The sequence below is a fragment of the Centruroides sculpturatus genome, unplaced genomic scaffold (genome assembly GCF_000671375.1).
Source record: "Centruroides sculpturatus isolate CEXI.00-Female unplaced genomic scaffold, Cexi_2.0 scaffold1327, whole genome shotgun sequence".
NCBI classification, from domain to species: Eukaryota; Metazoa; Arthropoda; class Arachnida; order Scorpiones; family Buthidae; genus Centruroides; species Centruroides sculpturatus.
The window spans coordinates 87,931-113,086 of record NW_019385759.1 but is presented as its reverse complement, the minus strand read 5'-3'; the positions used below and the strand labels follow the sequence as shown (position 1 = coordinate 113,086).

Here is a 25,156-nt window from a genome sequence, read left to right as displayed (position 1 = left end):
ATGACGTATATCCGGAATCTGGCAGGAAGTGGCTAAACCAGCTGTTTGAGGTAGAATTATATTTATATCCAAAGCAGTTTTCCTCTCATCAGATGTGTGTGCACTTTTTTTAGACGCAGTCCCGTTTCTGTGGCGGCGGCGGCGGCCATCTACCTGGCCAGTCAGGCCTCTGGCGATAAGAAGACTCAAAAAGGTAATTATTTTCTTCTCTCAAATTAAGAAAAAGAAACAAAAACAACTTTTGTATTTTTTATTCTTTAGAAATTGGTGACGTTGCAGGAGTGGCTGCCATCACAATTCGCCAGTCATATAAATTGATGTACCCCGGGCTGCTGATCTCTTTCCGGGAAACTTTAATTTTCACACGCCCATTGAACAATTGCCGAAAGCACGAGACTGTACATGTGGCGAATAAAGTTTTTCAATGATGTAGCGAGTATTTAGACGACGCACAGCATTATCGAAACAAACAATTTAATTAAATTAAAAACTTACAACAGAGAAAAGTCTAGGCAAATTACAACTACAAAACGAAACGACTCAACCTTCTCAGCATCAACAGTACGAGAACACGAAGCCCCCTTGTGACTAACAGAAAAAATGTAAATTACCTCAACATATCCCCTTTTAATTTACATTTTATTTTGGGGAAATAACATTTAAAAACTTTAAATTTTGGGGAATAACAATTTAGGAATTTATTTAATTTTATTTTACTCAGTATGTTAGTCAAAAAGGCAGCTATGTTGTTTTCACTGTTCAGAAATTGTAAGCTGAAACAATTGTGTCTTTAATTTCTCATTTATAAATCTCACTTGTCTTATGTAATTTGATTTATTTGATGTACTTTCACTTGTACTAATAAAAAATGCTGATTGATTATCATAAAAGATGGTAACTTTTTAGGATATTTTCTCACTGAGATCTTCTATAAAAAGTTGGAGATAAGTTCCTTTATAGCATTAACAATTGCTGTTATTTCTGCATCATATGCTGATAATGAGGTATTTAGTTGAATCTTTGAAGTCCAGCTAATAAGATTTGGTTCCAATTGATATGAATTTCGACTTACAGACCTTTGATCTTGTTTCTTTCCACATTTCCATGAGCATCACTACAACAAAGTAATTTTACATTACCATCGACATATCTTAAACCATAATGTTTAGTTTCCTGCAGGTATCTGAGAAGACATTTTAAAGCTCTCGTGAATTTCCCTTTTGCAAAGCCAAGGGAAATTCACGAGAAATTAAATCGAGTGATGTAGTCACAGGATTACAATTTTTTATATTATATTTCTTTAAGATGCGTTGGATGATAGTTTGCTGCTTAAAGGACGATTCACACATTCGGCGCGGCAAGGAAAAGCGGCGTCGCAAATGCATCTTCGCCGCGGCAGCACAACCACACAAGCGGCAATACGCTTATTTCGGCGCACGCTTTGAGTATTCAAGATGGCGAACGATACCGACACTGCCGCTATCCGCGTGTTTACAAATTTTGTTTTGTACTGTGCGTTTTGCTTTATTTAGCTAGAAGATTTTGTCGAAGATTCGAACGAAGATTTTGGATTAGAGTTATTTTCTTGGATCGAGAAAGAACTGGTATACAAAATACGCTTATTCCTGGATTAAGAAAATAATAATACTCTTACAATAAAGAATACTATTTCGAGTAAGATTCAATTAAATTAAATTTAATTCAAGATTAAATTATGTATGATTATTTGTGTAGAATTTATGTTAGATTTATTAACCTTTCCTCTTTATTTTAATGTTAGTTATCTCGGTTAACCGCGTTGAACTTTCCGCCATTAACACACCATGTCATTGTATTTTCTCACGTGACTATCAGACGAACTGTTATTGGCTGATAGAAACGCGTCTTGGCGGTGGCCGCCGCAAAAGATAGAATTCAACCAACTTTTGCGGCACGAGAAAAGCGATACAAAATCGACTTTTGTGGCGAGATAAAGTGACGTCATTCTGCCGCTTTTCGCTTTCCGTATGTGTGCACCCTCCTTAACAGTAACAATCTCTTTTGTATGAGTAATTTCCATTCGTAGTATGTTACCTGTATCAGCATTTTCTTTTAAACTAAACTGTTTACTGATGTTCTCTGTTACTGTACTTAATATTTTACCATCTGAGTTGATAACAATCTTGCCATTCACATGCAGATCTAAAATTAGCTTTGAATTATCCTTTTCATAACATTGGTCAGATCTAAAATTTTTAAATCCACATTTAGGAAATGATCTGTAACAGTCTGGGAACATATCCTGCACTTTGTTTTAATGCATATAATGCTTGATTTAATTTGCATACCAATCTTTTATTGGTTTGTGTGTACTCAAATCTTGGAGATTGTTCCATATATATGCTTTCTTTTAGCTTTCCATAAAAGAATGCCGTTTGTACGTCATAATGGGGAATACTGCAATTTTTCATAGCAGCAAATGCTATTAAACCTCAAAATTGTCTGCTTTCATTATTGGAGAAAAAGTGTCATTGTGGGCTAGACCAAATTTTTGAGTAGATCCAAGTGCTACTAATCTTGTCTTAAAATTACCGCCATTTGATGCTTTGTTTCTGGTAAATACCCATTTACATTTTATACGTTGTATAAAATGGTTATACGTTCTGGTAGGTTTAATACATTCCACACTTTGTGAGTTTGAAGAGAATTTATTTCCTTCTGCATTGCTTCCTTCCATTTTTGGGCATCAGGTCCTCTTATGGCTTTATCATATGTTTTCGGTATAAGAGATTGCACTCAGCACTAAGGACTTCATCATAAGGATGTTAATCTGGATTTTTTCTTATATCATCTTGGACATGCATATTATCTTCATCTGGAGAATCATAATAGTTTCTGAATCTGTTTTATGATCTCAAGTAGTGGAGGTCAAGTTCTTCATCAGTTTCATTGTACTCAGCGTCTATTTCTTCAGTATCCGACTGTTGTGTATCATAGAATTTTTTATCAAGCACATTCATTTCTACTGTGTGTTCACCTACAGGCAGTGGTGATATTCGAAATATTTAACAAAGGATTCGCTAACAGAAACTTTTTTCTTAACAATTTTTTTCCGCTTAAATGGTGCATTAGCAACATTAGCGCAAAAACTGACTTTAAGATACCCATATAAATAAAAAAGATGCGTTCGCAAAATTAAGTCAGTTAAAATTTAACATTTTTTATGCCAGAACTATATATATATATTTCTTTTTGATAAATAATAATAAAGAGTGTTCAAAATGGTTTATTTTGTACATATTTTATTACGACACGTGTTCCGCAGCTATTTTGTATTTTCTCGCGCGCGTGGGATTGTGGGATCTCTCTTATGCTGGGGTCGTATTCTGGTCACTGGCTTGTGAGATGGATGATTGGCTAATCCAAATTAGAGACCGTCTTGCGAGAGACGAGAGACCAGAGAAGGTGACCAGAATATGGCCCCTGGATCTAGTTTCAAGAACTCTCTTGAGTCGACCGCGGACTCTAGTTTAGTAGTGTTACAGAGTGTAATACGTATATTTTAATATAATAATTTTTAAAAGAAACAAAACCACTGAGAAATGTTACATGTGTTTAACAAGGTTAGGAAAACTTTGAAAATCTTAACAACGGGTTCTGCCGAACCTGTGCGAACCCGCTGAATATCACCACTGCCTACAGGTAAATTTAAATAATTCTCATTTTCTGTATTATTTAGAATTTCATAATCCTGAACCTGATTCCTTGTTACATATAACATTTCACTTCACTTTTCGTATTCTAAGAATTTAACATCTCTAGATTCTAAGATGTCATTTGTTATTGGATCATAAATACAACAGGCTTTCCTGTTGCTTGAGTATCTCATAAAAATTCCTGTAGTAATTGTTGGTTGGAGTTTTACTACTTCATGTTATATTTTTCCATGTTATTTACTCCGTTTTCAGGATTAAAGTGTTACCATTGATACTTTTTTCATTTCGTATTATGAAATAAATCATCCATTCTGAAATTTTATAGGGTTTCTTCATTTTCCATAATATGGCCTTCATTTTTATCAAAAATTACTTTTTTTATTGTCTTCAACCGATCTATTTATAGACATTAAACTTCTTGTCAATTGAGGAACATACAAGACATCCTTCATTACCAATGTCTGATTATTTTCTGCCTTTAATTAATGTAACTGTTCCAATCTTTTCTGAGTACATAGTAGAATTATTTGCAAGCTTTAGCAATCGATTTTTTTTATGTACAGTATATCATTCAGTTATTCTGGGTTAGATGTCTGGTTCTTTCTTCTCTCTGTCATTCTTTCTTTCGTGTTCAGGATGGCATGAGAAGTGAGTTCATATGTGGGTGGTAATGCTGACAGAAACAAAGACGAAGATTCTATTTACTAACAAACTCGTTTTGTAGTGAAGAAAAAAATAAAGTTTACAACTATACTCAAACGAGAAAATTGCGACACGTGACATTCCCACGGCTCGGCAGTTAGTTCTGATTCCCATGGAAAATTTTGTGGAACTATTAAGATTGTCAATCCTTAATGTGTTTTCTTTCCTGTGTTAAAAGGTTTTTAATTGCACTTGTATAACTCTTACGTAATAAAGCAGTTTTCCCTCTCTCTTTCTCACGATGGTCAGAGCATGAAGATGAATTTTCTCGTTTTACATTTTCTCTCCTTTTCGTCTTCAGTTTTACTCCAAACATCGTCATTAGGCTCTTACAGTAGTACAGAAAACAATCTGAATCGTATTACGAATCACATACAAGGATCGAATATAAAAATTGGTTAATATTTAATATAAAATTAAAAGTAAATACAGTACATAAAAGAAGTTAAAATTAAAACAAAAATACATACAAAACATACTGTACAAGTTAAAATTACGTTACATAAACGAGTTTGATTTTATCAACTATCCAAAAACTCAAAAATTATATAATGTAACAAACAAAAATAAATTAGGATATTTTAACGATGAAACTTTATCAAAACCAATAATTGAATTTTGTTCATTGAAACCAAAAATGTGTTCTTATACTTTTTCGACAATAAAAAAAACAGCTAAAGGAATTTAAAAATCTGTTGTTAAAACTTTCATTCATGAAAAATATAAGGTCGTTTTATTAAATATAGTTAAGATATCAACAATAAGAAATTAAAAGTAGTGGCAACATAACTTCAGAACGAAATATCTTTTTTCCCATTTTATGATAAAAATTTATTTCAGATAATGGGATAGGTACAATTTCATTTGATCATTATACCTTCTATTTTTAATTCTTACAGATTCTTTAATATCTTCATCTTTTCGATATGGATATTTAGTGTTGTAGAAGAAAAACAAAATACTGAATCTTACTTAATAAATGATGTTTGCAATAAAACATATCCTTGCCTAAAACAGTCAGGGAATAAAGAAGCATCATTAAAATTACCAAAAATTAAAGATATTAATGTAAATTTTTTGTAGTAAGTAATAAGATAACAATACCACTGTGCATGAAAAAAGTTTATAAAATGTAATTGTATTAATTGTAATAAATAAATATTTTTCTTAGAAATTATACTAAAAAATGTTTATCAATATTGTTGTATTTTGTAAATTCAATAACCTGTATTATACAAACATCGCTAAACCCGATATAATATAGCTAATCAGCAAACGTATGCCGTAAATCCATCGGGCTAGTTTAAGGCTAATTACTAAATGAATTACATAACCAATTTGGTTCTAGAGGTAAGCGTTAGGCGCCATCTCTTATTAATATAAATAATTATAAATAAAATTAATTACTTTATTATTTTTCTCCCAGCGGTTCTAAATTATTTAAATTAATTAATTTTATTTATAATTATTAATATTAATAAGAGATGGCGCCTAACGCTTACCTCTAGAACCAAATTGGTTACGTAATGCATTTAGTAATTAGCCTTAAACTAATCCGATGGATTTACGGCATACGTTTGGTGATTAGCTATAACCTGTATTAAAATATGTGCTGTATTTATACGTATAAAAAAATTAAAAAAATATATCCTAATACGGAATTTTTTTTCTTATCGAATACAAACACATTGTAGCAGTTGACTGGGAAAAATTATCGAGTTTCTCCAATAGATGAAAATAATATTAGATAAATAAATAATATTCAAAAATTATGTTAGTGGGATGTTATAAGTGAAAAAACCGACTTAACACGAGAGTTCATTTCTGAATTCGCAAATAATTTAAACTGATAATTAATATGGAAAAATTATATATTTCCTAGTTCATTAATCAAAAAATATTACACACACGCAAAATGGGGATTTAATTTCAGAATATCAAGTATTAAACAAAAAATTCATGAAGTGTTTTTCAAAATATCTCAATTAGTGAAATTTCAAATTCTCCTAAATAAATTTGTTAAGAAGTATATAGGTAAATTAGATATGAGAATAGTTCTAGATTTATTTTAGATTTATGCTCTATTATAAACCCGTGATTTTTATCCTCTAAATCTGTTTTTAAATCTACATCGAATTCTAAATCTAATTCGCGCATCAGTCGTTTGGGTCGACGATGACCAATGATGTAATTATTATGCATAGGATTAGTGGATCGTTTTTTATTGGTTATTAATCCCCTTTCTCAGTCCCAGATTGGTCTTTCTCTGTTACCAGGTGAAATTGAACCAGATCAGTTCTCAAGGAAGATGATTGTTTATGAATACAATTCGACACCGTGTTTTGTACAGTGTTAAATAAACCTTCTACCTTAACTAACATTTCCTTTTTTGTTCGTCTTGTCTAAAACAATTTAATTTACTAATTTTTCTCCTTTTTTTCGCATGGTTTTAAAATTAATATTAAAATAATCAATAGGATGACTATCACGCCAAAATATTGTATAATAAAATAAAGACACTGAGTTCAGCGTTACATGCATACGTTTTTTTATCGCAAGCACTTTCGATAATAGTTATATTTTATGCNATATTAAAATAATTTTATTTTTCCCCTTAATTTTAATTAATCACAAAGATGAAGATCCATTTTTGTTTGGATTTTTGATTAAAAACATGATTTTTATCCCAGCCCAGGGCCTCACACAAGGACGCAGTAGATGATTTTCACTACAGTGGTATTTTTACAATTTTTTCAAATTTTTGTACATAACAATTAAGAAAAAAGAACTAGGAAAATGATAAAATATTTTTAGCTCTTTTTCCTTAGTCTATGATAAATAAACAAGCGATTACAAAATTCGAAGAAGTACAGTATAATGTTGGAATTAACAATTAGTAATTTATCATTTTAGATTTTTTACGCATTTTCTAAGAATATGCGTGAATAAATCTAATTTAAAATTTAATTTCATTTCCTTTATATTTTTTAAGGTATCATATTCACTACGTATGAACAGACGTTTAGAGTTATAAGGAAATATTGATAAATAAGCATTAATTAGTCGTGGTAATTAGTTAATACATAACCCATACATAATACTTTTAGTTTTTGGTTGTGAATGTAGCAGTAAATTCGTTGGGTCAGGTAAGAACCAGTCAAATATTGAGGGCAGCAGGCCGAATGTTAATATTTTTCGTTGCAGATTTTATTTTAGTATTTATTTATCGTAGTAGTTATTTCATTGTTTGATTAATTACAATACAAAATTATTATATAATTTGCCCTACAATGAATGGCCTGGGTCTCATAGACGCACGCGAGTTTTGCAGTATATATTCGTTGTGTTTGTATATTAGACAGGCAATTCATATTACACATACTTTCTTACTCATGGTGGTACTACAAATTTATGTAAAATTCAAATTGAAAAGTTTTATTCTGCCGTGGCTAGAAGACAATTTGGGTCTGACAGATTCAGGTCATTCATTCGTGAAAGTCTTATTTTGTGCTTTGTATACATATAAATTTTTTATTTGCGTTGTTTGTTTACGTAATTTATTAGTTTTAATTAATGCTATGTGTCTAGTAAACAATTACATTATTACCATACGTGCTTTTAATTTCTGTAGAAACATTTATATTTTGCTTGCAGTGAGCATACTGCTGTATTACAATACAATGATTATTTTTAATATATCTTAGAAAAAAAGGCTTTTACATGGCATTTGAAACATATTCTGTAAGTATAATTGATGCTTTTTGGTATCTAAAAACCATCGTTGAAAAATACACACCAGTTTACTTGCATGGGTCTGTCAGACCCAGAAAATTCATTCCTGAGATTTTTTAAGGCCATTTGCCGCAGAATTAGTAAGTTTTACGCCTGATAATTTTCATTACAATCCTCTGTTTGTGGAAAAAAACGTAACGAAATTGTTCAGTTTGATTATATTTTAAAAAATATTATCTTTTATATTAACTTTTTAGTAGATATTTTAAAGGAATAACGATTATTTAATATTAATATAATAAATATAAATACAACTTTTTACAAAGAAAAATTCTTTGTTTCAGTCATTTTTTTCGTTGTTCACACCATCAGCAGTTCATTAAAAAACACAAATACTCACGGAGACGATCTTCCTTTTTATCGTTGGCCATGTAAACTTATTATTTTTACTTAAAATGTATCATGTGATTGTGGCAAGAACACCAGAGAACGCTTTTTATCATTTTTTGCATTTTAACTACAGAGGCAGTAGCCTAAAAAGGAAGGTCGTCTCCGTGAGTATTTGTGTTTTTTAAGGTTCTGTTTTTCATTTATTCTGTTTTTAATATAAAAATATATGCGTATGTTATACGCATATAATACAATTAACATTTTATTTAAAAACCATAAAATAAAATAAATGAATAAATAATTTTATTATTTTTAAAAATATATTTAATGTGTTGTAAAATTTTTTAATTTTTCTATTTTGATCTCCTTTAATTTCTCCCATCTTTTTCCTCTTCTTCTCCCTGTTTTTTACATAATTATAAACCATTCTAGAGGCTATGTTTGGATTTTTTTCTTTCGTGGTGGTGATGACGGAGGTGGTGGTGATGTTGCTGTTGCTACTCTTTCTTCAAAATTTTCATGATTAAATTCCAAATTTTAAGGTACTGATGAAGCTAAGAGTGTTTTAGGAAAAGGACTAACATTAGCTTTTAAGCCAGAAAATAGGTATATCATAGGTCTTCATGGAATTCTCAAAAGGGAAGTCGACCACTTCCAAATTTTTTCATCTAGTCTTTCCTCCTCCTACAAGTTAATATGAAATTTCGCCATTTCCGATTCCAATTATTGACAATGTAAAGAGCTGGTCATAAGGTAAAGATGCCTATTATGAGATAGGCGCCAAATATGAGATACCAAGGTTTTGGCCAAACTATTAACGGCAACTATTTGGCTCTAGTGTTTTCCGAAGCATCCTGGCAATAGTTCCAAACGTGTGTCAGTGCACGCTGGCCAGAGGTGCCGTTAGATCGTGGGTGTGCAGATTTTCACAAAAGCACAAAACAAATTTTTCGACATTAAATGTTTACGAGGTATGTAACAACGTTATTATTACGCTAAATTCTTTTAATTTACATTCATTGTATCAATTATACGGTCAATTTCACGATATTAGTGCAGTACTATTGTTTTCTTTGTCAGCAAAAAAAGTAGGCAGCCGTTTTGTAAAATTTGAATGTGTTCCCAATATGAGGCACATGAGGGTTCCTAATATGAGATATCTCATTTCATATATGAGGTGAAAGTATACGTATTAGTTTAAGTTCTTTTTTTATATATTTTAGATGGCCCCAATTAAAAGGAAAACCTGGCACCATAGTGCCATGATACGAGCCGTGGATGCAGTACGGAGCAATCAAATAGGTTACTTAAAGGCATCAAAACAATTCGGTGTTCCTAAGGATACCCCAGAAAAGGCCGGATGGCCAAGAGGTCACGGTGACAGCCTACCGCTCTGGGGGACCCGGGATCGAATCTGGACGGGTCAAGACTGTCCAGAATCTGGGGTACCCCTAGTATCTCATAATAGGAGACCATTTACCTAAGACGTGATTTCGGACTTTTTTCATTTTATCTAATATAACTAAAAATGTATTATGCTTAGGACTAAATAGCAATTATATTGTTAAATATATTAAATTCCCTATTCAAAATTGTAATTTGTAAAGCTCCAAGTGTAATAGTTATTTTTTTATAGTCAAAAATAAAAATGGTATCTCATATTCGGCATCCTTACCTTATATCCCTTCCCTTTTATAAATTCACATTGGACTTTCCTTATTTGCTTTGCAGTCAGCTTCTCAACTCTGTCAACCAACATTCGTGCAAATATTTTGCCTGGTATCCTCAGCAAACTTATGGAACGGAAGTTATTACACTCTGTCCTTTCACCCTTTTCTTTGTATATTTGAACAATAATAGCTTTTCTCTTGTCATACAGCACAGGGCTCTTTGCCTAACATGAATTGCAGAGTCGGAGCATTCATTCTTCCACATTTTAGCATTTCTGAAGTAACACCATTCAGTCCAAAACGTTTGCCATTTCGCATTTTTCTTATTGCATTTCTAACCTTACTTCGTTGAATAGGGCCATATCCATCACATATTCATCTACATTTACCTCTGTAACTGTTCCTGCATTCATGCTATGTCCACTGCCCCTCAATAGACTCTCAAAATATTCACACTACTATCATGCACCTTACATTTTTCCCAGGGAGCGCACCATTTGCACTTCGTACACAGGATAGGCATTTCTTTCTGTTATCGCGTATACTCTTCATTTGCTTCCTGGAGAGATTTTTTATTTTCATCAAATGTCCCTTGTAACAGATCGGTCCTTGCTTAATCACTCATGCAGCTTCTCGTTTCTTCGCTCTGTACTCCTCACTCACACTGTCATTCAGTTGGCTCATGTATGCAGCATTTTTCTCTTGTACTGCTTGATCAACTCTATCGTTCCACCAAGCAGTCCCTCTCTCAAGGTCCACTCTCGTTACACCAAATACTTATTTTGCTGCTTTGGAGGAGGTTTGAAAGCGTTACCAAGATTGAAAATGCTTCTAAACCTCCTTTACACCATTCAACTCCTAATCCACTTTCTCCAGTTTCAACTGAATTTGCTCTCTATACTCATCTTTTCTACTTATCAGGCACACTCTTTTCACTCGCTGCAGATCCATTGCTTTCTTTGTTTCGCCATGCAATCTTCAATTTCACTTTCGATACTACTAAGTTCCATGTTAGTCAGCTCTTCTTCTATAAATATTTTATTTATAAATTAATTCTGTTAATATGTATTAATTTTATAAACTAATTTTTAAAGTCAGTACAGGACATAAGGATAATATGATGTAACAAATAATGCCATTGAAAATAATGTGAGAACGGTAAAGCCAACTTTTATCGAGTATAATATTTTGTCGTAATGAGTTATGCTTAAGTAAATGAGTTTAAATCTAAGTTGATATAAAAAGTTTTTCATTTCAGTCATTTTCAAGGTTATAATTCACGCAATTATGTTCGCTTTTCTAAACGAAATTGTAGCCATGGAATTGGAGACATATTCCTGGATACTGGATACGTGTGGATGCATCACTACCACAGTTCTGAATAAACCGTATTTACTGAGTGTATTCTTTGTTTTTATATTCTTGATCTACATCTCGTTATTAGCACACAACAGAGTTGTGTGCTAAAGTAAAAATACGCAGTATTTGAATGTAAAACTTTGTTTGTTTCAATAATAATGTTTATTGACGCAGGACATGACAGATATTGGTTATAAAGATTTAGGAATATGTGCAAGAAAATTATATATAAAACGATTACAGCTATTGAATGAAACAAAGAGATTGAGAATTCAGCATAAAGTTCCTCCTGTATATCCAAATGGGTGGATACCGTTGTTAGAATCCAGAGATCTGACTTTTGGGGAGAGCAAGCCTGTGACTGCTCTAGGTAACGTATTTACTATAAAGATAATACTGATCTAAGACAAGGTTTATTAATCTTTTTTGTTCCATGAACCCATTTTCTACGTTGATGTTTACGGACTTCTCGGAATAAAATTTTTATATTCATAAAATAAAATTACAAAAAACCAGTAATATAACAATACATCTATTTAAAAAAACTTATGATATAGTAATATATGTGCTTCTTCCTTAACACAACAATTAAGAATTTTATAAAATAACACAAAATTAAGATAATAAGTTAATCTTTACCCTTCGAATTTCATGGCAGTTGAAAACTTTCTGGAACCCCTAGTTATGTAAACATATTAAGACATTATAGAGGTTTTTTCCTGATATTATAGATAATGATAAATAAATCCTATAATATGTTATGAATAATTGTAGCTTATTTTCAAACATAAAATATTTCTTACATTTCTCATCATATTTAAATTATGGTTTGTTTCTGTTTATTTTTTGATTCCAAAATCGACATTTCTTGAAATGAATCAATGTATATGAGTAAACTTAATATAGTTATTTTTGACAAAATTATTATATTTTACTCACAATAATGAATTTAAGACTTTGATGGAATGATAGAATTTATCTTGTAGCATTTTAAGCACAAGCCTTAAATTATTTTATAATATAGTATACCGTAATATGAATTGTTATTAAATAATTTAACTTTTATAGTAAAGAAGATAAAAGATAATATGCCTCAAACACTATTGAATCATTTCTATTATCTCTGTGTAACACAACATAATATGATAAATATTTGACAGTCTAAATTGATTCAGTAAAAATATTTTTGCTTTATAACAGAAATTGAAAATAACTAATATACATAAAGGACATTAGGGTAAAAGATGTTCCAGTAACGAGTTGCGTAAGTTTCTCGGCAACAATGAAAAAATTTGAAATGTTGGAATGAAATTATAATTGAAATGAGGTTGAAATGAGTTGAAATGAGTTTTATAAAAGAATTGTAATGCCAATTACGAAAACATTCTCGTCTAACCCCATTCAAAATATGACAAGTGACTCTCGTTCTCTCCACTATGATCTTTCAACACGAAAACGTGTTGAAAGATCAATCAGAGCACTCGATCAATCAGATCACTCGATCTTTCAACACGTTTACGTGTTGAAAGATCGAGTGAAGAAAGTATCATCGTCAATGTCCCAATATATATATCGGGGTTCCCTTTTGTATGATGTTATGATATATAGAGTTTTCGTTTGTAAGATATATATATATATATTGCATTTCTCCACGTGTCAAGGTCTTGTCAGTGCAAAAATGTAATAAAACTCTTGCGGAGGGAATCGGTTATTGACCGATCGCCAGACTCTCTCTCTGTTATATATAACAGTTATAGAATAATTAATGACTGAAAGTAGACCAAATTTTGCTGAAAATATAACCGTTTTGATGTATGTATAGAAATTAACTATTCAATTGTATAGACAATGATTACAAAATGTTCATTTACATAATGTAAATTTATAAATCAATAATGAATTTTTGAAGTTTTATAATTAGAATTATTTTAATCATCCTACAGGTCAGCAATTCGTTATATTTCGTGGAAAAACAGGCAAATGCTTTGTTTTAGATGCTTATTGCCCTCATTTGGGTGCTCATTTAGGGCTGGATGGCAAGGTTTACGAAGATTGCATCGAATGCCCATTTCACGGATGGCGATTCTCTGGACAGGATGGTTCCTGTGTGAAGATACCTTACGCCAAAAAAAGTAAAGCTTATTCAAAATTATATATTTAGTACAACAGTGTAAATTAGATGGAAAGTATTTAACATTTAACAAAGCAGAAACGAAATCTTTCCAGCATTGCACGAGCATAGGCATATTGCGCATTAGTTCCATTGCGAATTTTACAGTAAAATAGATTAATTCATTCAACAGAAGGAATGGATAAATCGCATTGTACTTACGCAACAATATGTAAAATAACAAAAGTAAGAACGAGATGCAAATTTAAACTTGATCAAGGAAAATAATGTCTCAGCACAATACTGTCCACATTTCTATCAGAGACAACATCACGAAATCTGCAAAATGGTACAGCAATGTGGCAATGCCTTATGAGAGTACTTTCGAAATTATTGTAAAATGATAATTTTATATAAGCAAACGAGAAAGAAATGCAAGCGAAACACATAACACTAGAGGCGTATTACACTGAACGAACTGATATGGTATATGGAGTGAGCAGCTTTTTGGTACGGTATTCATCGATGCCACCCTGATCAGTGACAAATATCTACATATCTTATACATGACAATAGAGGAATTGCTAAGTCAATTGTCATTTAAGAACTGAGGCATATTTGGTAACAACGGTGTGCTAGGTCATTCTCGAACGAACGTCAGTTGCTCAGCGCGATTTGGCAGACGATAGATAAAGCAACTCGTCCTGTTTCATAGCAATCACATTCTCCAAACTGTTTTTTTTTGTATAGTCACGCAGCACCACTGCGTCAGTTGATGAGCTACACAGAAGAATGCAAAAAATGGATAAATCGGTGACGTCAGTATATACTATGCATGCCACCATATTGCCATTATCAACTGTTTAATACATTATACTGCCGTTAAACGTGGTCGTTTTAAACGTGCAATATAAGGAAACACTTACAAGCTAACTGTTTTATATTAATTTATACTGAAATTGATTTTATCGTTTTCAGTTAACAATCCTTGTTCGTTCTATTAAACTTCCTTAAACTGATTTCCTTCCGTTATCTTTCGCTCCGAGAGATATTTGAAAATCTGGGTATTGACGCACAACAGCGTATTAAAACATTTTTTCAGAAAAAAATTAATTTATTTTACTGTACAGATTGCAGTGGAACAAGTTGACCATATGCGTATACACTTGCAATGTTGTAAAGATCTTTTTTCGCACCTGAATAAATGTTGAAGTAAATAACCTGTACACATTTAAATTCAGTTTCTGAAGTGGCTAAAATAAAAAGTTGGGAAACAATAGAGCAAAATGGATTTATCTATGTGTGGCATCATGCAGAAGGCCAACCACCACTATGGAAACCTCCAGTTATACCAGAAATAGAAAAGGGATCATGGCATTATAAAGGACGTAGCGAACACATTATTAATTGCCATATTCAGGTATTTATTATCTAATATTTTGTTGAAGAAATGAATTGTTTATTTATAATTTATTTCTGTATTGCAGGAAATCACGGAAAATGGAGCAGATTTTGCTCATTTCAATTGCCTACACAAATTTGGCATTACGGCTGGAATAATTCTGCATCCAGAAAATTGGTGGAAATTTTTTCAAAATATATGGAATTTTAGCTTCACTCAAATACCTGAACCAAATTTTCATTGTTCCAAATATATAGGTAATACTGATGTTAAATTGTTTGGAATATCTGTTGCATGGACATCATTTAATGTTCAACAGGTAATTATGAAAATAGAAATATACGAAAGGATTATTGTACACCAAGTTACTTAGGTTACATTTTAATATAAGTAAATGATCTATTTAAATTTTTTTTAGCGATTCAATTCTAATAGATATTACAAACGTAACACAAATGTTCATTAAAATTCTTGTATTTAATGCATGCTAAATAAATTTTAAGCATTGCGAATAAAAATAATAAATTATAGAGTTAGGATTAGAAATTTTTATAATTATAATAATTTTATTTGGGCATACTGTGATGAAAATCTGTAATAATATAAACCTATCGCATTACAAGGGTTTAGATTGATATTTATATATTATTTGTACCAAAATATTTTAATTCGTACATTTGACTTCTACAGAAATGTTCACAATGGCATGGAATTTCCTATCTGAACAAATATTTTATTGAATATATGAACTTTGTAATTTTCGACTGCAGATAGCGCTGTTTAGATTTTGATGTTATGTTTTGATATGAAAAAAGTAAGTTATAAAAATATTGATGTACAGTGACACGAGTAATTGCAGAGGGTTACGTCTGACCATAGAGAGGATTGTGGAGAGGAAGGACTTTAGGAAGGATCTATTAATTATGATAAGATAGTGGACGTTTATATCAGTGTTGCGGAATATGGTGTCTTTATACAGTGTGGCGTGACCTTACAAAATGTTTGTGGTTACAGATACATATTATAAAAAGTAAAGAACTTTCTGTTTCAAAAGTAATTACGAAAATTCAAATCGATTCTGTTTTCTATTCATAAGCAGTGGCAAGAATTGTTTTGAATTTTCTTCATTTTTAACACAATGCAAATTACCTAGATGACAAAAATTGGTGATTTACATCGTCTTAAACACTTACAAAATTAAAACCATTTTAACTTGCTTTTTTCCAACACTGGAATGTTTTTGAACTTTAATGTTGAATGAATCCATATGTGTATTATTCATTTCTTTTTTAATTTTAAACAGTGCATACAGAATCTAAATTCTTGTCTTTATTGGTATTTATACAAAAAAAAAAAGTTTGTAAGGTATAGTATTACTAAGGAACTGTAAACTGTTTATGGCCAATTTATCGTAACGGAAATACTAAGAACGATAATGTTGATTTTATAGTTATGTCATTTTATAAGGATTTAGTAGGATTTCGATACGTTACGAGGCATGGGAAAGCAGTAAAAAGGCGAAAAAACCGGTTACCTAATTTATGAAAGCACTTTAGTCTTTCTGTTTGTTTTTATTCCTCCCGCACTCTAGGCACTAATGGATTTTTTCGACGATGCCCGTCATGAGTTCGGCCATGACCACAAAGGAGGGCGCCCTAGGGGGAGGATGGGACCCGACATGTTTAGAATAGACCTCATGTTGACGCTACTGTATTTTCTACTTAAAACGAACCCGGATTCCTCAAATTGGCACCCACAGGTGGCCGAGTAGATGAAACACAGGTCGTGAATTCTTCGCGTCGCAATTTGTTCTGAAGCTGTTACTTGTGCAGTAATGCATATGTGACGTACAGTAAGACCCCGTTTAACGCGAGATATGCGTTCCTAGACAACAAAGCGCTAAGCGAAACAGCGTTAAACGAGGTCATTTTAACATAAAGTAAATAGGGATATGGGAATACGCGACCAAAAATTTTACTTTAATTTTAAGTTATTTTTATATTAATTTGCATAATAATGTATGTGAAATAACACATACACATATGCACACAGAAATGTAAAGTTCATTTTTTGTGTGGAAGGTCCTGACTTTTCTGAAATTCTTGTCCTTTTGCAATAAAGTGTGAAGTTTCATTGGTCGCTTTCTTTTTCTTTCCTTAAGCAAATGTCGGTAGCAGAAGATTGCATCCAAAACGCCTCGTTTTGCTTTTGCACTCCTTTCAAAATCTAGATCATTCGCTACAATTTGATCAATGATTTCGGTTATCTTACCAAACTTTTACTAAGGAAAACTGTAGAGAAATTCTTTGGGTTCTTCGTTTTCAGAATCTCTATTTTCCAGTTCTACACGAATTCCTTGTTCTACCAGTTCTTGAACGTCGTCGTTGGTAAAGCTGTCACCAGAAACCTGCAGTAACTCCTCAATATCCTGCTCGTCTACATCTCCTAGTCCCGATGTATCGATTAGGTTGACAATTTGATTAACCTAACGATAGAGCGATAGGCTCTTCTCGTTGAGAATTCTTGGATACCTTCAGCCATAACTTCTTCCGTTCGTGCATTTATCAGTTAATTCTTGCCAAACAAAGTCGATATTTCCTATGGCATCCATGATGATATATTTTTTCCAAAATTGCACAAAACAAACATAGATCTAAAAGAAGTACAACGCTACGACGAATTGCCATCTTTTGTTGATTGGTTCGTATTCGGGAATAATCATATTATCAATATATACGAATCAATGAAATGCCAGGTTAATTTGAATCAGCGTAAATTTTGAGCGTTTTTTTAGGTTTCGAGCAAACCGCGTTTTATCGAATCAGCGTTAAGCGAGATAGTGTTAAGCGGAGTCTTACTGTATTTATAAACATTTACTAGGTAATTGGTTAAACCAATTATCTAGCAAAAGTCGCCATTTACATTTCCAAACTGTAACTGATCGAAATTACTTTTAGAAGCCATAGTCACAAATACGCAGAAAAAGAAAGAAAGAAATTAATATACTTAGTTATAACTAGCTTAAAACTAATTCTGAAATGTTAAAATGTGTTTTTCATCAAAAGCGTTAATACAGAGATAATATAGGAATGACGTGAGCTATTCTATAGCTATAACTAGATATTGTTTATTCATTTTTGAATTAATGAACTACAGATTTAACCCTTATCAGCCACGTGGTTTTTGTGTGACACCAAGCGCTGTAGAAGCCGAAAAATACGCGGAAATAACAAATCAGCGCATTCGGTCGCTACATTCAACACAGCAAAGCAAAACTTTACCAAACAGCTCTTGTTAGTTTAATGAATTATTTTTTAATATTTTAGAAAACTGTACAACATTATATCAGATATATTAATTGTTACTTTCCTTTGAATACGAGGATATATTCAAATATCCAGCAAAAGGTTGCGTAACTTTCCTGGCCAAAGAATTTAAAGTTGTGTATGGCGCCGTATGTTACCAGATTTTATTAAAAACTTTTTCTGTTATTTATTATTGTAAAATGGAAAAAGCTTGCTTCTGAGAATAGAGACGAGTTGTATATTTAAAAAAATATTAATACAAATTTCATGAAGGTCAATTGTGTATCAAACATATCTACAGAGAATATGTTTTGTTGTATTCTTATTCTCTGTAGATAAGTTAGAGTGATTTATTTCCTTCATTTTACAACTTTAGATTCATTTTAATAGAATCATGTAAAATTTGCATTATTTGTAAAAATATAAAACTTTCCACGACAGTTTTTTTGCATTCCATTAAACCGAGTTTTTATTATAATTTAGTATTATGATTAATACTTATAATACAATTTTTAGTTTTTATAAGATAAAAATGTTGTATAATACATGGCGGATGTAACCCAGAAAATAGTTTTACTATCTATTTGCACCAGTGTCTTGGATTTTACGACATTCGGCATTTAATAAGGATTTATTAAAATAATAATTTTAAAAAATGTGGCTGCAAGAGACCATTTACAAAAATAAATTGTTGAAGAAAAAATATTCGGAAAAAATATGATAGAAAAGTTGTGAACAGTAAAATCGTCTGAAGAAAATCATGATTAAATTGTCCGAGACAGAACTGCCTAGGAAAGAATTTTTTGGAGAATCGTCTGGAGAATAATACTACGAAATAAAATACTTCGGAGGGCATTCACTAGTCACAATAAAAGATTTAGTTTAAAATTGTCACGAACTTTTTTTGTCAAAATCATAAAAGAAAATACAAACGGCGAAACCGAAAATCTATAAAGTCTTGAATTTTTGATAAAATGCGCCAAGTTCCTCCTATACTATTTGAAATAACATAGTGAAATTAACGAAACTTTAATAAAGGCAAAACTATTATTAAATGTCGAAAACTACCATGATAGAAAATATACCATGTAGGTTAATCACGCAAATGTAATATTACCTCGTTGGAGACATGACACTCATTTGAATATAACAATACAGCCCAACCCAACTATATGACTATACAGAATTTCATTTACCGACAAGGCTAACTTTACAAAATGTAGCTTTTTGTATCAGTTATCCTATTGAGCATACGTGTAAAATTTGCATTCAGCAATGTATGGCCTGCACGTGAAATGTGAGGCTACTTTCCGACAGCCTTACATTTCACGCGCACACCACATATTGTTAGGAAAAGTATTAAAACCACAATTTGAGAATTTTTTTCTTCTAATTGATATACTCAATTTGATACTAAACTAACATTTCAGAAGCGTAGACTTAGTTTCAAAAGCTTCTTAAACGATTTGACACTGTTTATTAACAAGAATAAATACTATAAACAATTCGAGAATTAAAAGAGAGTTTCTTATTGGAGCATTTCCCTGCTTGCTTGAACATAACCGCCACACAAAAGATTGAAATGCATCTATAAGCAAATAATTCCTAATAATGAGTTTTCTATTATAGCCTAATCGAATATTAATTTTTTTCAGATTGGCCCAGCAATATTTCATACGTATTTGAAAAGTTCTCTCGGAAGTGGAGTATTTGTTCAATGTATTATACCCGAAGGACCATTTCGACAGAGATTCGTCCGCCATTATTACTCTCCTTATCGATTTTCAACCTTATTTGATCATATTAGCTTGTTTACGGAATCTCATATGGTGAGATAATTATATTCCAAACAGGAAATTCGAAAATATTTGTTAAAAATGTGCATTAATGCTTGATAAAAATATTATTTTGAATAGATCGAGCGTGACGTTCGCATTTGGAACTACAAAATGTATTGGAAGAATCCAGTTTACGTGTCAGAAGACAAGAAAATTGTCAAATTTAGAAAATGGTACGCTCAGTTTTACAGCGAAAATAGCCCCAAGGCTGAGGAAGAGGATCTTAATTGGTAATTTGAAGTAAACTCAAATTTTATAAGATTTATGAATAAAATGAAATTAATTAAATTTCAACTTTGCAATATTAACTAACTATTAACTTTTATAATTGTATTTTACGACACAGTGCTAAAAATTTATGTATTACTCGAAAATTTTAATATTTCATAAGCACCATTTTGTTATTTGTATTATGATATTTACTCGAGTTGTTTGAGCTATAAAGTAAAAATAAAGAAAACTGTTTTGTATCTAAATAAAATAATGTTGCTTGTTTTAATGGCGAATGTCATACTAATTTGAGAGAGTCTGTTTACGAATATTAAACGTCAATTTTCGTTCAATGTCGAAACAGCTTCGAATATAAAACCATTAATTAAGAAATATGACATTATCTCTTATTCATGAAATGCTTGTTTCTCTTTGAACATAAAATTGGATGAGAGATATACCACATAATTAAATAGTAAATAGGGATAATCAGATCCGTAACTAGGCAGGAGCACACGCAAACTGCTGTTCACAAGAAATTATATTTTTAAATTTTAAATTTTTCCGCCTTTCTACAGCGCAGTTTGGCGATTACATTTCGCCTTATTAGACCCTAGATGTCTGCTCACCAGTGTTCCGAACTGTGGCGACTTTTAGAGGGACGTAGTAGGGGCGTACCGTGGGTGTCAGCCACTCGGGGCGGAGGAAAATTTCGGCCTCCCCCTTATTTAGGTATTTCAATTTAAAAGACCAAAATTCAGTTTTGTCACAGAACATGCAATGAAAAATTCGGTGATAGTACAGCGACCTCTTTAAAATAGTTCTATTGGATATTAGTAGTGTATATAAACGCGAATGAATCGTACAAGCAAAAATAAAAAAAAAAGGTTAACAGGTTTCGCAGGATTTCCTCAGATGAAAAAATTATTAGTTCACCCGGACGGCTAGCCGGTTCCCGGACTGTCCGGATGATAGCACTATCGTAGGCGCGATGCAAGTATAGATTAGGATGTTTCAAATTTTTACAAGATATTATTATTATTTATTGTGAAATTTTGCCGCCCCCTAAAAAGTGCCGCCCGGGGCGGACCACCCCTGCCGCCCCCACTACGGTACGCCACTGAGACGTAGTGAGGTAGCGGAGACTTCAGACAAATCAGCCATCCACTGTAAATATTGTTTTAATAAAGGCGATGCGGGCGCCCATGGGGTCCTGTGGGGGCCTTATGGTTGCTTATTTCACACTTTCCTATCTTCCTTTATTTCCTCTTCTCTCTAACTCTTACTTTCTTTTACTCTTCCTTCCTATTCATACAGGGGTAAAGTCTGCACTAAATCGCAGATAGCCCCTCTTGTCTTTTATTAGAATAGAATAGAATAGAATAGACAAATCAGCCAAAAGTAGCAACTTTTGATATTTTTTAATTTATTTTTTGAGAAATTTAAATTCATGTTTATAGTTTTCAAATTTACAAATTTTTCTCTACTTTATAGAGCTCTCTGGCAACTAATAATTATAAATTATTACGATATACAAACTGTATTTCTAGATTTTTCTACAGCGTGCAGAGCTAGAAATCTGTAAAGGTAACATTTTATAACAAAAATAAATCTGCCCGAGGAATTTTTTAAAATTACTAAATTGAAAATGGTAACTCCCGAATAAAGTCTTAGTCTCGAGGTTGTAAAAGGCGTGCAGAAATTCTGACATCATTTTTTTGTTTTATAGTGGGACGCATATGTGGTATATACCTGAACGGCGGATTAAGCGGTAAGCGAACTATACGGACGCCTAGGGCCCCGAAGAAGCTCCCGCAGTCTTTAAAATGCTACTGAAAAAGGGGATTGCGAAAACGCAGAAGATAGGAATAGTCCAGAAAAACGCTTCGATATATATAGATACATGGAAGTAATAAATGATATAGCTTTATGGCCAACAATATTAACGGATGCTATCATATTCTTAAAACAAACCAAAAGGTATAGAAAAATGCATTCCATTAAACCGAGTTTTTATTATAATTTAGTATTATGATTAATACTTATAATACAATTTTTAGTTTTTATAAGATAAAAATGTTGTATAATACATGGCGGATGTAACCCAGAAAATAGTTTTACTATCTATTTGCACCAGTGTCTTGGATTTTACGACATTCGGCATTTAATAAGGATTTATTAAAATAATAANACTAAATTAAATGATGGAGTAAAATATAAAACTCAAACAAACAATAGCAACAATATTTTGCAAAGATATTACAATAAGAGCCGTGACAAATATAATAAATATATTAATCAGTACGCATAAAAAATTGAATTTTGCACATTTTTAAGAGTTATTATGCATACAGATATTGTACAGTACAATACAGTACATACCTGTAATGCTCTGAAATGAAAACATTTTAGATTCATATTCTGCTGCTAGATAAGTATTAAATGCTATATTTGCTATTATTAAATAATAGATGCTAGATGATATTTCATTATAAAATTCATTTCAAAAATTGCGCTATGCTTAAATATTTTTTTAAATTGCTTTATACAACCAGAAATATTATATTTATATAATCTCATCATAATAAACTACTATAAAATGTGCTAACTTTTATAAAACATTGATATTACAAATTAAATTATAAAATATTAATGTAGTGGTCTTCGACATTTCTTATTCTTATCTTTCATAAATTTGCATTGGTACTGTATAATTGATAATATATACATATAACAATCAATAAATTTTTGAAACTTTTAACAAATTTTATTTAATTCGTACAAAAATACGCATTTCATACTTATAAATAGAGACAGAATTATTTGATTTTCGAAACTATTAAGTTATAAAGCAAGTCGGAATCGATGATATCGTACTGTACAAATTTGTTAAAAAAGGAAGGATAATTTATTTATCAAATTAAATATTGTTCTGCTTTTAAAAAATTATGCAAATTTGCAGAATTTTCTTAAATTCTTTCAAATTGAATTCCAATATCACGAATCATATTCTCCACTTGAAGACTGTCTTAAAAAATAAGCAGATTTTTTTTCACTTTTCGTAAGTTATCGCAAGTTGTTTGTTCCTTAAAAACCGATATTGGGAACCATTAATTACTGTTAGGTAAATAATGGTAAATGAATATAGATAAACACAAAGCTAGATAGGTTCATAATTATAATTAATTATATAATTAACTCATTCATCCCACTAATTACGAGCCTGTTGATCACTGCATTTTCGCAAATCTTGGAATCAAACTGGACAGAGCCATTCTCATTTCCTTCTCTACATTGATGCAATGCTTAGTTTTTATCACAGTGACAAACTCAGCTTCGCACAAATAAACCGCAAATGGAATTAAGATTCTCTGAGCTTTACCACTCAGAAGAGGATATTCATCTTTTACTGATATCCAAAATTTAGTTAATTCCAGTGATAAAAATTTAGCTAAATTTTATTTTCAACGTATTGTGGCAAGACAACTCAATAAGATTCTCTTCTTTTGAAGCATTAAATAGATCTTGAATCCATGCGAATTTATTATCCATGCGAATATTATCCATTAAATTTATTATTATTTATTATGCATATTATCATTTTGAAATATTTCAGCAACTAGGTGATAAGTTGTGATGAATGTTCTTCAAAAATAGATTTTATATCTCGAGAGAAATCAACTCCACTGGTAGTCAAAAACTGTTGCAACATGGGAAAATATTCTTTTCCCCTGTCTTCATTTATTTTTCTTTTCCATAGTTTTAATTTATTTTAATAAAAACTGAAATTTTCTCAATCGACTTTAAAAGATGCATGTTGCTTCCCTATAGAGAGAGATTCAGAGCATTCAGGCTTTCAAAAATATCACACAAGTATGCTAGTTTTACCAAAAAATCTTCATTCACAAAATTTTTGGCATACTTGTGGTCTTTCTTTTTAAGAAAAATACAAATTTCCTGTCGCAGTTCAAACGTACGAGACATAACATTATCCGGAAAAAGCCATCGCTGTCGAGGTAATGTTTTGTACTTTCTCGAAGTGCTGTAGTACAGACGTGTGCTCGGATTTCACATCCTCACATAGTTTTTTTTTAAAAATCTTGCCTTCAACGGCCGAGTTTTTATAAAGTTTACTACATTTACTATATATTCTAAGACCTGATTCAATATAGGACTCAGATATTTTCATGCGAGTGCTTCCCTGTGAATAACGCAACGTGTCCACAGTGCATCAGGGTCTTTGCTCCAAAAAAGTGTTTGCAAACCTTCATAACACCTGGACATAGAACGAGCACCATCAGTACAGATACCAATGCATTTGATCCACTTCAAATTATTTCCGGATATAAAAATATCAAGGATCTCAAACAAGTCTTGAGCCTTAGCAGTAGCAGTGATATTTTTACAAAAGAAAGTCTTCTACAACGTTATTACTATCTATAAACAGTACATAGAAAATTAAGTGAGCATCATTATTATTATCTGTTCCTCATCCAGCTGCAACCCAAATTCCTTTCTTTTTATTTTTCAATTAACTGAACATTAGAGGTCCTTCGCTATGTGCCCTATTCTGTGACTGATAGTGTTATTGGACAAAGGCACTTTTGAAAGTTGTTTTCCAGCAGACTCATTGATCATAATGTTCACTATATCTACAGCAGCCGATAGAATGAGTTTTTCTACGATGGAATGATGCTTTTTACATTTTGCCATTCTATGTGCCACCTTTATGACTACGTTAAT

General features: G+C 31.7%; 1 protein-coding gene across 1 annotated transcript; it reads left to right on the top strand.

Annotated features, from left to right (window-relative positions):
* On the top strand, positions 1–20,437 carry LOC111641850 (cholesterol 7-desaturase-like). The gene is made up of 11 exons (XM_023388091.1): positions 1–5; positions 114–193; positions 9,062–9,125; positions 9,358–9,490; positions 9,743–9,964; positions 11,723–11,918; positions 13,492–13,680; positions 14,900–15,078; positions 15,146–15,379; positions 20,021–20,194; positions 20,282–20,437. The coding sequence occupies exons 1-11, from the start codon at positions 1–3 to the stop codon at positions 20,435–20,437; spliced, it is 1,632 nt and encodes a 543-aa protein (XP_023243859.1).
* Positions 20,438–25,156: the final 4,719 nt, after the last annotated feature.

Bases quoted from the DNA above. Each gene is read 5' to 3' on its own strand.
- LOC111641850 (XM_023388091.1), top strand. The intron at 9,491-9,742 runs GTATGTAACAAC...TATATATTTTAG, and splicing joins CGACATTAAATGTTTACGAG to ATGGCCCCAATTAAAAGGAA. The intron at 15,380-20,020 runs GTAATTATGAAA...AATTTTTTTCAG, and splicing joins CATCATTTAATGTTCAACAG to ATTGGCCCAGCAATATTTCA.